The sequence below is a fragment of the Gastrolobium bilobum genome, unplaced genomic scaffold, assembly GCF_033153095.1.
Source record: "Gastrolobium bilobum isolate Gb01-03AN ecotype WA unplaced genomic scaffold, APGP_CSIRO_Gbil_v1 utg3475, whole genome shotgun sequence".
Classification (NCBI taxonomy): domain Eukaryota; kingdom Viridiplantae; phylum Streptophyta; class Magnoliopsida; order Fabales; family Fabaceae; genus Gastrolobium; species Gastrolobium bilobum.
Genome location: NW_026899991.1, coordinates 95184 through 108276, shown reverse-complemented (window position 1 = coordinate 108276; position 13093 = coordinate 95184). Strand labels below are relative to the sequence as shown.

The following is a 13093-nucleotide window of genomic DNA, read 5'->3' as shown; positions in this document are numbered from 1 at the left end:
GCAGCGCATGAAGCTCAATGGAGAAGAAGAGGATCTGTCCCTCAATGTGAGAGGGGGTATTTAGAGCAAGAGCCCTAGTCAACCTAGCCAGCCTAGCCTTTTCAGGCTAGGCATGCTGAACCCCTGCCCTTGTGCAGGGGCAGCTGGTGTGCATGGGGAAGAGGAGGCATCCTATGATGTCTTCTAGAAGTGGGCCTTTTAGATTGGGCCCAGTAGTAGGCCTATGCATGTGGGCTATCCAGAACAGTTATCAAGTGCACACCCTTGATATTCAGCGGACATACAAGAGGGGAAAATGTTTAACTTAAGTGTTTATATAACTCATACACTGGTCTTTGAATTAATATTGGTATTGCATATCCTTGGCATTGAAAGGAATAATGAAGACTTAACAGAAAACCTGCTTTACTTACAAATAGGTCTTCTATATCTCGAACCACAAACCTTTACATTCTCCTATCTGCTACTCCCTCCACCCACCTCTGGGGTTGAAAGAAAAAGGTAAGCATACCCAGAAAAAAAAAAAAAAAAAAACAATTAACCACCACCATCTTAGTAATCAAGAAAATCCTTCTGCTGAGGCAGCAAACTCGATATACTTCCTTGACCCCAGCCATTCTGCACATGCTTCAGAGTTTTCAATGCAATTCCACTGCCACCATCCCTGTCAAGGATTAGGTAACGATTCATTATTACTGATCGAAGAATATGTAGCATAAGTAAATTGTGGATTGCACTCGTTAAAAAAGCCAGACATTATACAACGCATAGTAGAATCCGAGTTTACATTTAGTTTGATGGAACTAATATATTTAAGATGGCAGCAAATGATAATAAGATATATTGTTAGATGTCACATGATAAAGCAAATCTTTCAAAGATGAATAAAACGCATAAAATGTTTTTATCTGTGTGAGTTTATCAACCAAGTCGAGTTAGAAACTGTCTAATAAATAAGGTATAGAAATGAGGCCACAGGTTCTATCAGGTGGTAGTATTCCATTCATCCAAACATAGTTTTCTCTGTCTTCTAAAATTCAGCAGTTTAAGTTGTCATTGTCCAAAAGTTATAAAAGAAATTACATAGACCATATTTTTGGGAAAGCTAGTAGTCGCATTTAGAGATTAAGGATGCAGATTATGGACAGACTAACCACAGACAAAGAAAAAGAACTGAATAAACAATTGAACCCAGGACAACCCAAACTATCTAATGAAAAATCATCATTTTTCCGAAGATGAACGGAACCCAAAAGTGAAATGAAAGATTATATTCATCACCCAAATGGCCATACCTGTTAATTATATCCTGCCAGTCACTTCCACCATCCTTATGTAGTTTTCCAGGAACGATCCTCTTTCTATTTTGATAAGTCCTATCAGCAGCTCTATCTTCTAAAGCCAATTCCATCATCTTCTTTGCTAGTTCATCAGCTTGTTGCTTGTTCCCCCTTTTACTTAGGCCATCAATTACAGGCATGAATGATGAATGGTTGAAGCCATACCCCTTATCAATCAATTTATGAAGAAGGCCATTAGCATCATCTAATCTTTCGTCCTGGCAAAGTCTGTCAATCAATTCTTTATACATGAAATTCTTCAATGTGAAAAATCGATCTAACGAGGCTTCAAATAGCTCCTTTGCTTCAGAGAGTTGTCCTCCAGCAAGTAATTCGTTGAACATCAAACTGTACAAGGCTTCTTTGTGGCCACATATACTCAAAGCTACCTCAAATAGTTCACATGCTACTTTAAAATCAGTAGACTTGCTGAAGGCTTTAATCAATATTTTGAAGGAAGATATATTGGGAAATATGCCCTTATCCAACATTTCATGTAAAAGAGAAGTGGCATCCTTTGTTTTCCCTACTTCACAAAGACAACTAATTATGTTATTATAAGTGCAAATATCAGGACTTATCCCTTTTTCTCTCATCTCATCCATCAATCCGTATATTTCAAATATTTGCCTTTTACTTCCTAAGCCCAGGATCAATGAATTATAAGTTCGAAGAGTGTTGTTGCAACCATTTCTCTCCATATCCTTCAGGACACGGAAGGCCGATGATATCTTCCCTTGTTTACAGAAACTCCAAATGAACGTGTCATAGGTCATAGAATCCGGGTGCAAGTTTTTTGCCATCATCTCAATAAATTTTTTTTTGGCTTCCTCTAGCCTTCCAACCTTACAAAGTCCATTAATTATGGTTGTATATGTGATTACATCAGGCAAGCTGTTTGATACATTATGGATTGAATTAACTAGGCTGGCAAATGTGTTTCCTTTACCAAGGGAAGTTGGTCCATCAGTCCACATCTCACTTACAATTTCAATTGCTTTATCCAGCTCTCCATTTCTACAGAGACCATTGACCACAATATTGCAGGTCACAGTATCTAATTGATAGTGTTTTTCATTCATCTTTTGCAGAAACTCCTCTGCTTCTAGTGTTCTCTTCTCTTTCCACAGGCTATGCAGCAATGTGTTGCAGGTATAAGTATTTGGGTGACAGCCATTCCTTATCATTTCATGAAGAACAGTTTTAGCTTCAAAAACCTTCCCTTTGCTACAGTACCCATGGAGGAGAATACTATAAGTAACAGTATCCGGGTAAACACCATTGTTGATCATCAAATCCACCAACCTTCTGGCATCTGACAGCATATGGTTCCTGCACAGCCCATCCATCATAATGTTATATGAATAAGCATTTGGTTCAATGCCTTCGGCTACCATTTCATTAAGAACTAACCAAGCTTCCGATAATTTTCCATTTCTAAGCAACCCAAACAACCATATATTATAACTTTCCAAAGTGACAAAATTACCAATTTTCTTCATGGTCTCAACCAAAGACCTAGCATCCTCCAGCATACCTTGCTTGCAGAATCCCTTAAGCATCAAGTTAAAAGTTATGATATTAGGCCTGGGAACTCCCAACTCTTCATCCACCTGCATATCTCTGAAAATCCTCGACGCCTCTAAAACTTTCCCGGCTCTACAAAGTGCTGATATCCTAGAGTTAAAGGTAACAACATCCGGCAACATACCCTTCTCTCTCATCCTCCCAACCAATTTCTCAGCTTCATCAGTAAGATCCCTTCTACAAAAGCTAGAAACCAGAGTATTGTACACAACTCTATTAGCATTGTGATTTTCCTTGTTAACAAGCTCCAAGGCTTGATTGACGAGGCCGGCTCTACAAAACCCGCGAACCAAAATCCCAAAAGTGAACTCATTGGGTTGACACCCTTTTTCAGACATTCTATCAAACAGTTCACGAGCATGATCAAGAGCGCCGGATTCACACAAGGATTGAATCAAGAGATTGAAAGTGTAGGTTTGTGGCTTAACACCAGCGGCGATCATGTCGGTGTATAACCACTTGACGAAATCTGAACGGTTTTGTTTGAGGGTTAAGTGGAGGAGCAAGTGGTACGAGGAAAGTGAAGGAGGAAGTGCAGGGAATTGGGTTCTGAGGGATTTGAAGTGCGAGAAAGCCCTGTCGATGTGACCCGATTGTGCCAAAACTCGAACCAGGGAAATGATGCAAGAATGGGCAATGTGGTTGACCTGCGACGCCACGATGAGTTCGTGGAGTTCATCGATTTCGCGCTGCATGTTAGCGCCAACAAGGACACGTGTCATGGTAGCAACAAGATGATGAGTAGTAGTAGAAGTGGATAACGAAGACGAAGGAGAAGAAAGGATGCGCTTTAAAAGATGCCATGCCAATCTCGGATTGTTGCTGTTCTTCAAAACACCTTTCACTAGCTTCCTCGTTTGCTCCATATGTTAGTGTGTTGTCTTGTTTTGTTTGGTTTAGACTTTAGATTGTGCTTTCGGAGGTTTCCCGGTAGCAAATTACGTAGTTTTAAACTGTGGTCAAAATTACGTAGTTTTGACCTACTCAGGGTGGGAGGAATGATCCGTTTTACAAATTTTTACAAATTATATTACGTACTTCCCTTCCGAAGTATATAGTATAACTTAATGATACTTTCATAATATATAATATAGTTTGTAACAATATATAAATAAAAAGTTTGCTAGGTACATAGTTTGCGGGGTTTATCTTTTCGTTAAAATTCTTAGTTACTTTTATTTAAAAAAGAAAATTGGAGTCCCATTTAAGAGTTTTGCAAGAGCCAATGCCATAAAATTCATATACAAACAAGAAATAAAATTAAACAATTGGCATGAATCTATTCACAGTGGTCAAGCTAGCAAAACACAACAAAGTGTTTCCATTAATCACAGCAACCAACTTATCCGCAGGGTTATCAGTAAGTTTTGCTGCGAAGTTTTGTTCATTATGTCATAAATTAGAATTTAGAAAACATATAAATGAGGAAAATAATAGCGAAAACACAAAAATGGACCATCCGCAGGGTCATATGTTGGCGATAACGGCAAATGTTGCGATCACGGCAAATGCACCGGTCGTACAAGTAATATAATGTTTAAGTAAGAGATCGTTCCCACGAGGATTAAAATTCAATCACTAGTTCACTACTTTGACTTAAGTTGGACAATCGAAATTGCATTTGTAACAGGATTTGAATTGAAATTTAAATATTTAAAGTAATTAAAAGCAAGAATAAAAACAAGAATTTAAAGATTTGATTTAACTAATAGAAATTAAACGTAGCTAAGGTTTCGATTTCCTTCAATCTCTCGATTATGTCTGAATTCCTTCTTTAAGTTAATCGCCCTTAATATCAATCTAATCGATTCTTTCTAATGTAATTAGGGCTCAATCCCTTGTTACCCTAAATCTTTACAATCTTGCAAGAATCCTAGTTCCTCGGTTTTTCCACAAGAAGATAAGCATTAAATTCAAGAATCTAACGATTACGCAAACCCTGTGTCTATCCCTAGAATCATAAAGCTTTCGATGAAATTATCAGATACAGATCATGCACCAACATTCCTATTGTCATGCATTTACCTAAGATCAATATATAAGATTCAAGCTCATATAAAGCATTAAGAACAGATAATTTCATTCATGATAAAAAGGAAAATTAACATAAAGAATTGTTCAAGACATAAACGATTAACTGAATTCCATCTAACCCTAACTGCTTAAGAATTTAGCCAGACATAGCAAGATCAAGAACGAAAGAAAATATAAAAGCTTCTCCAAACTCCATAGTTGATTGGTGAATCTTCAATATCTCCAGTGCAAGCTTGATTTTAATCCGTCTCCGCCGCTCACGAACATGAACTGTGGATTTCTCTGCGTTCCCTCTGCCTCCAAATACCAAGAACTATCTAGGAATATGAAAAAGTGATTAATTCTGACCCAAAATGTGTTTTTAAGGGCAAAGAATTCGTGCCCTAGGTGGATACTTCAAGTGGGCCTAAGTTGGGTCTTTTGGGGCGCTTAAGCCTGAATCTTCGCGCTTAAGCCTCCTTGATATTGCATGCAGAATTAACGTGGCGCGCTTAAGCGCGCTCTTCGAAACACAACTTTTACTCTTGGTCGCGCTTAAGCCCTGAGTTGGGGGCTTAAGCTTCCTCAGGCAGTGGCTATTTGCTTATTTTGGAATAATTGGGAGGCTTAAGCTTCGAAATGGAGGCTTAAGCTTCCTCTTCAACAACTTGATTTTTCTTGATTTTCTTTAGATAGATCCTCATATCTTCTAGTTTTTATCTCCATATATCCAATCTTCATATTTGACTCCATTTATCATCAAATTCCTTCAAAATAGCAAATATACATTATTTAATTCATAATTCATAACATTCATGATTTTTATATCAAAACCCTAGTTTTTACTCATTTAACTTGATAATTCATATAATTTTAGTTTATAAAATAAAATAAACTAAAGGTTTATCATCATACAATAGCAGTTATTATTGAGGCACAAAGTTCTACTATCTCTACCCTTTGCTAGCGAGCCCTCCTTAAAAAGTGACCATCCTGCAAAGTCTGACACTTTTGAGATATGATTCAAATGAAGAACCCCCTAAGGAAAAAAAAAAAAGTAAATGTCTGTTAGTTTCCCTTGACATCAAGATATGCTTTATGGCATGTCTGTTAGTTTCTCATTTTCCTGTAGTTACTTACCATTCTCGGGAATCAAACTCACTGTCCACACATCTTATTTAAGAGAAACGTAAAAGCATTAATATTGTGAATAGTAAAACATCAACTATTAATGAAACTATTGCTGTTTTGAAACTATTTACGGGTATGTAGCAGTTATTCATGCCCAAATTGGGCAAGACAATTCACGCCCAAACTATGTGTGAATGCCACGTAATTCACGCCCAAATTAGACATGATTAGTCATGCCCCATGCAGGCGTCGCACATATATCCTGTCTCTTTTAGGCGTGATTGGCATACAGATTCCTTATTTTAACACCTATCATCTCCACATTGTTCACAACTCTTATACATCATAACTTCTTAGTCTTTGATACAATCTCATTTGCTTACTCATACTCTGTTTTGTGTTTTTTTGTTAATATAGTTAAGAATGAGTTCACATTCTGATTCTGTTCGTGTTGTTTTAAATTATAAAGGTAGAAAAATAGAAGGTCGAAGTGGTGTCATTTTTTAAGGCGAGAAAAGGCCAACACGCATCATACGCAACTCAACAGTTAGCGAACTACATCAAAAATTAGCGCTTTGAAGGTAAATAATCTATCAATGTGGTCACTGCAAGAATATGGTGTGAATCACAATATATTAGTATGCAAGTTGTGGATGATGAAGACGTAGAAATGGTAATTGGAGAATTTTTCAATTAGTCAAGGGAAGATTTTTTAGAGTTGTACGAGGATATTGCCGAAGCAGAGGATGTTGCTTTACCCATTAGGTCAGTTGATTTCAATTTTGCACATAATGCATCATCATCTGCTGCTCCAGTTGTTAATCTATCTATTGAAGGAGAAAATGACCCTACCTGTGTTGTGGAAGATGATGGTGATGATTAAAATATCGCAATGGAAGATCAACTTCTTGCTGAGGATGCTAGCGCTTCGGACAATGATGATGATCGTGGTATTCCTGAAACTCAGATCCTAGAATATAATGTTGTGGGGGAGTCTCATGTCCAGGAACATCATGACATCACGTCCACTCAGTGACCGTAAATTTCAGAAGGTGTGTTAGTAAACAATGAAAATATACATTTATATTTCCATAAAAAAATTAATAGTTTTACTTCGAACATGCAGGTGACGATGTTGTTCCTTTTTGGAAAGAAATTCCATAGTACACATACATTGATTGGGATCTTCTGAGGGAACATGATTCTTATAACGAGGGTTCAAGTTTAAGTTCCTATTCAGGTTCAGTGTAACATCTCAAGCGCTAATGAGGGCGGGAAGAGATCGCTAGTGAGAAAGGGCACAGACAAGGAGCGGCTCCTGGCAGGCTTCCAACGGGGATTACATGAATGAATCGAATCGACACCCGAAAAAGAGGGATTCCAAAGATTGTGCAGGTATGAAACTGCACAGTTAGAGATAGCTTATAAGAATTAATTGGTACTACCTATACTAACAAGATGCATATACTTTTCGGTAGCCCAAAATGGAAGAACTCATAATTAAGCGTGCTTAACTTGGAGCAATTCTGGGATGGGTGACTTCTTGGGAAGTTTTCTCAGGAAGTGTGTGAGTAAGGATAAAGCACGCTGAAAAGTCCAGTGTTAGTATGTGGGGATAGTCATTGATTCTTGAAGCGGCCGAGCGTTACATTCAAGTTCAAATAATGGTCCATGGATAATAGGTAATAAGTTGTATGTTAAGCAAGAATTTCCATAAAAAAAGAGGTGCAGATGGAAATCAAGAGAAACCTAATGAAAGAGCATCAAGAAGTGATTGTGCTTGAAAGCACGCCTACAAAGTTAAGTACGAATTGTCGTGAGCATGAACACGGTTGCCCGTGGAGGGTTAGGGTAATAAAACCAATGTACGGTGAAAATTGGAAAGTTTCTAAATGGAATGGAGACCACAATTGCTTGAATGACCACATTTCTCAGGGTCATAGATAGCTTGATGCTGATGTTATTGCTTCACTCATACTAGGTAAGCTATTGAATTATTTTGTCATTCTTTTGTGTTTAATAGTTACATGAATAAGGTTTAATGTCTACTTACAATATGATTGTTAGGAATGATAAAATAGGAGCCATTAGTCTCAACTACACTGGTTCAAGAGAGGATCATCTATGCGTATGGTTTCAAAGTTTCATATAGAAAGGCATGGTATGCAAAGTATAAAGCAATTGCGATGATGTATGGTGATTGGGAGGAGTCTTATGCTTTTTTGCTCAGGTGGTGTGAATATATGCTTCGCTTTTCTCCAGGTTCTGTTTATAATATTCAAAAGATGATTATTTTGTTGCTCATCGACTGGTACGTGAAAAATGTGTTTCATCGCATTTTTTGGACCTATAGACAATGTTGTGAAGCTTTCAATTTTTGAAAACCATTAATCCAAATTGATGGCACTCATTTATATGGTAAGTATAATGGAAAATTATTGATTGCCACGACTCAGGATAGAAATAATGAATGTTTGCCACTAGCATTTGCCATTGTTGAGGGCGAGACCTTGGAAGCATGTGAATACTTCCTTGATAACATTCGTCGTCATGTTATGCAAATGCAAAATATATGTCTCATTTCATATCGACATCGAAGCATATTATCTGCTGTGGAGAATCATCATGGTTGGCAACCACCACATGCCCATCATGTGTTTTGCCATTGTCATATTACTAGTAATTTTAATCAAAGGTTCAGGAATGAAAAATTGAAGAAGATGGTTATGAACTTAGGTATGGGTTACAACTCTTTTACATCTCATTTAAAAGTGTTACTGAATTTAAACATAAATAATTATTATTATCTTTACAGGTTATACTCCTTCCAAGGTTGATTTCGATATAGCTGTTGCAAAATTTCGTGATACCAGTCCTGAGATTGCAGATTGGATTGATCAGATTCTAAAGGAAAAATGGATGTGTGCATATGATGTGGAGGGACGTAGATATGGCCATATGACAACAAACTTGTCTGAATTAGTTAACAGGGTGTTAAAGGGGGCAAGAAACATGCCAATAATTAGTTTGGTTAAGCATACATACAGTAGGCTAGTTCATTATTTTGTTACCAGGGGTCAAGCTGCGGCCTTACAACTTCATGCTTGACATCACCATTGCAAAAATGTGGTTGAGTCGTTGAAGTATAATGAGTCCCTTACTACAGGTCATAATGTCCGTACATATAATGTTGATCAAACAGTAGTTGAAGTTGATGAGGGTTATGAGAGGTCGTATTCTATCAACCTTCCAGAGAGATTTTGTCAATGTGGCAAGTTTAAGGCTTTCAAATACCCATGTAGTCATGTCGCAGCGGCTGCAATCAGTGTTCTGCAGAATCCTTTTCAATATGTGGACGATGTATTCTTGACAGATAATTTGGTTCATGCATACTCATTTCCTTGGCAGCCAATTGGTAACGAGGCTGCTATTCCACCCTGGGTAGGTCCGATGGTCATACCGGACAGATCTATATTGCGTGCAAAAGGCCGTCCAAAGTCCACCAGAATACTTAATGAGATGGATGAAGATTAAACCAGTCAAAGTCGAATTAAGTGTGGGCTTTGCAAGCTACCTAGACATAATCGTCGATCTTGTCCTAATCGTGTACCTAACCAGTGATTTTATAAACGTATGTATTCAACACATAGCTTTTTATGGTGCATTATTATATATCATCTCTATCTATGTTGAATTATCTATGCTACGTGATTGAATAAAGAAATGTGAAGAAAAATAAATAACTCCTACGCACGAGAAAATATATATAGTCCATGAAATATACAAACATAATCCAGTCAAATACAGTTAGTCGCAAAATATAACGTAGTCCTAGAAAATAAACTACAAAGGTGGAGGCCATTGCCTTTGACGCGCCTGGCACTGTGGCAATCTACGACTAGGAGCTGCACGTGGTACTGCATCTGGAGCTGGAGCTGGACATGGCTCTGGTACTGGATCTGGAGCTAGAGCTGGCTTTGGCATAAGACCTACTGTTGTGACTGGCTATATGGGAGATGAAGTAGACACAAGGTACGGAGGTGGGGTGACTTCTGTAGGCTGAAATGAACCCCAATCTCCAAACATCAACTCATCCATCAACTCGTTAACATCTCCATGTGTCCACTCATGATAATCGTGACTGCTACTCTTTCCTTGTGTGGAGGGCACGTACCCCGATGCCATGTGCACTGGACTAGCATGGTACACTGGCTGACTCTGAGAGTCCATCGGTGGACCCTATGTACCTGTATGGGAAGGAAACTCTGGCACATCCTGATGCTGAGGAGGCGCGAAATAAATGGGCTGAGAACCATATGTATGCCTCATCATGGGAGGCCTGAAATATCTAGACATATCTGTGCGTGGCCTAGGTGCGTGAATAGGCTTTGGAAGTGGTGGCACTGGTTCTCGATGGTGTCCTAGCCCACGTCCCTCCTATGTACGTCCAGGAATGTCAAGAGACAATTGGGGCTCATCCCTTGTCTGGGTCGGGGGTGCCGGTGGACTTGGCTCATCCATCTTAGATGACTCTCTGAATACAGATATGATGCGCCCAATCTCCTCATGGACCCACTCTAAATTGTAGCTCGAGAAATGCTCGTGAGTAGTCGTGAAGTACAACATCTCCATACCATCAATCTACATAAGTGAAATGGAAAAGTATGACTGACATTTAATAGCACTATATCAATAAACAATAAAACTAAGACAAATAGAAAACATACACTCCGTCCAATCTTCGCAGCCCTCATGGATACGTAATGCTTGCCTCTGAGCCTATACCAATCTATATACTCATGGTTTGGTGACATCAGCCCTGGCAATGGAAGAGGGCAGCGAACCTATGAGCTGCTCCCTGATCTCCCATCTATGTATGGATGGATTTAGCTTAACCGCCCAGTTATCAGGTCATTTACCTCGAAGCGTGTGATCATGAACCCCTTTGAGCTTTCTAGGCCTTAATGGTATTGGCTGATCCAAACCAAAGTGTCTCATGCATCTATCTGGTTGGCAGTACTCAATCTTGTGGAAACATGTGACTAGTGTCCTAGCCAACCACAGATATTGCTGCTATGCAGATGCATCCAAGAAATGATAGTAGTCATATGGCTGCCAAGCCTACCTACAAAAAATATAAAAGATTCCCATAACTTAAGTATCTACCACCATGATAAAATAATAATAATTAATCCATAAAAAATATAACATACCTTGTCCCTACATAACGCGTCTAGAGTCCCCCGATATAAAAATTGATGTTGTAGTTTAAAGCGAGCTAAACCATTAAACCTGTTATCCAAATTAAACATATAAAGTATTAATAATTTGTAATAAAAAATATAACAAATTAAGATATACAAATGACACATGCCAGTGCCTGTAGCGCCATTCCGGGTGAGTAGGCTGAGGAAGAGGGGGAGCAATAGGTGGAAATCTTATCCACGCCCATATCTGAAGTAGAATATAACACTCACCCATGTCTGATCTGCGTAGGTCAGTAAGCTCGCACAACTGTCTAAACAAATGGGCGAGAACAGCAGATCCCCAACTGTACTATCCAATCTCTCCAAAATCTCCTGAAAGCAATGCAATATAGCGACATGTGACGACGCTACCTCTCGATCTGTCGCAAAGGAACCATGACCCTAACATACGCGCAATGTGCGCCTTAGTAAAAAATATAACCTGCTCAGGATCCGCAGCAACTGCAGCCCAATGTGCATAGAGTTTATCTAAGTACGAGAGCTTCACATCCCCAAAAGGGAGCTCAGCCTCGACGGGAGCATGACCAAACACGTCCTGGCACACGACCCGCCAGTCCAAATATGTAACTTCGATGACCACTCTCCCTTCAGACGGCAAACCCAATATAGTTGCAACATCCTGCAGTGTGATGGTCATCTCACCCTGGGTCATGTGGAAGGTATGTGTCTCTGGTCTCCACCTCTCTATCGGAGCACTGATCAGCATGGGATCAATCTGAAATAAATACAGACAAACTATCAAAATAAACGAGACTATCAAGTACACTAATTTTTTCATATTTATTATTAAAATTAAAATATTCTTGATTGCTACTTTTTTATATGCATACCTGAATATGTCGCATGCGTGTGACTTGTAGGAAGCCAGCCTGTGACAGGTAGTCTGCAACAATGTCGGGAATATCGTCAGGAGATGGCCCCATGCATCCTACTGCATCTAGTCTTGCACTGGAGAACCTTCTCCTCATTCCACACAACTAGTGAAACATGTGTGCGCTGCGTGCGCCTCCGAAGTACATCCCACCTGAATGGTCCTGGAAGCACGTGTGTCTTGGGATCTGAAGGCTCAGGCTGAGCTTCAGTATCGGATGTAGACCGAGGTGACTCAGAAGATGACGAGTCAGTCATAATAATGTACTATACTCAATTACAAATTAATTGGTATCATTAATATATTCAAAAATCACTAGGTTAATTACAATTACATGCCTAAAACAAGGGTTAAAAAATATATTAAATTACATAAGTAAAATATTCCTGGGTCACTGCCAATTTGTAGGTCATTAACATATTCCTAAGTCACTAATATATTTATAGGTCAATAATATATTCAAAGTCACTAAAATATTCCAAGGACACTAGTTTAACATATTCCTAGGTCACTATAATAACATGTTATATGTACAAATTCCTATGTCACTACTATAACATATGTACTGTTGTATTTAAAAAATAAATAAACCCGATATGGAGACTTACTTGTCTGACAGGGCTTCGCTGCGTGAAATTCTCCACCAAAAATCTAGAGAGAAGTTAGAGAACAAGTTTAGAGAGAAGGTGTGAAAGTGAAAAGTGAATTTTTTGGGACTTAAATAGGCCAAGGCATTAACGCCTGGCTAAGGCATTCACGCCTGGCCTAGGCTTGACTAATCATGCCTAATTTTGGCGGGAATCATTCACGCCTAGTTTGTGAATTGTCTTGCCCATTTTGGGCATGAATAACTGCTACATACCCGTAAATAGTTATAAAACAGC

General features: G+C 38.8%; 1 protein-coding gene across 1 annotated transcript; it reads right to left on the bottom strand.

Annotated features, from left to right (window-relative positions):
• Window positions 1-521: 521 nt before the first annotated feature.
• LOC133294673 (pentatricopeptide repeat-containing protein At2g17140) lies at window positions 522-3793 on the bottom strand. Its single transcript, XM_061493389.1, has 2 exons — window positions 1296-3793; window positions 522-664 (listed from the first exon to the last, which is right to left on the bottom strand). The coding sequence occupies exons 1-2, from the start codon at window positions 3791-3793 to the stop codon at window positions 553-555; spliced, it is 2610 nt and encodes an 869-aa protein (XP_061349373.1). The 3' UTR covers window positions 522-552.
• Between the last annotated feature and the right edge of the window lie 9300 nt (window positions 3794-13093).

Coding starts and splice junctions, on each gene's coding strand:
- LOC133294673 (XM_061493389.1), bottom strand. CDS start 3,793: ATGGAGCAAACGAGGAAGCTAGTGAAAGGTGTTTTGAAGAACAGCAAC. Junction 665..1,295: donor TGGCAGGATATAATTAACAG/GTATGGCCATTT, acceptor AATCCTTGACAG/GGATGGTGGCAGTGGAATTG.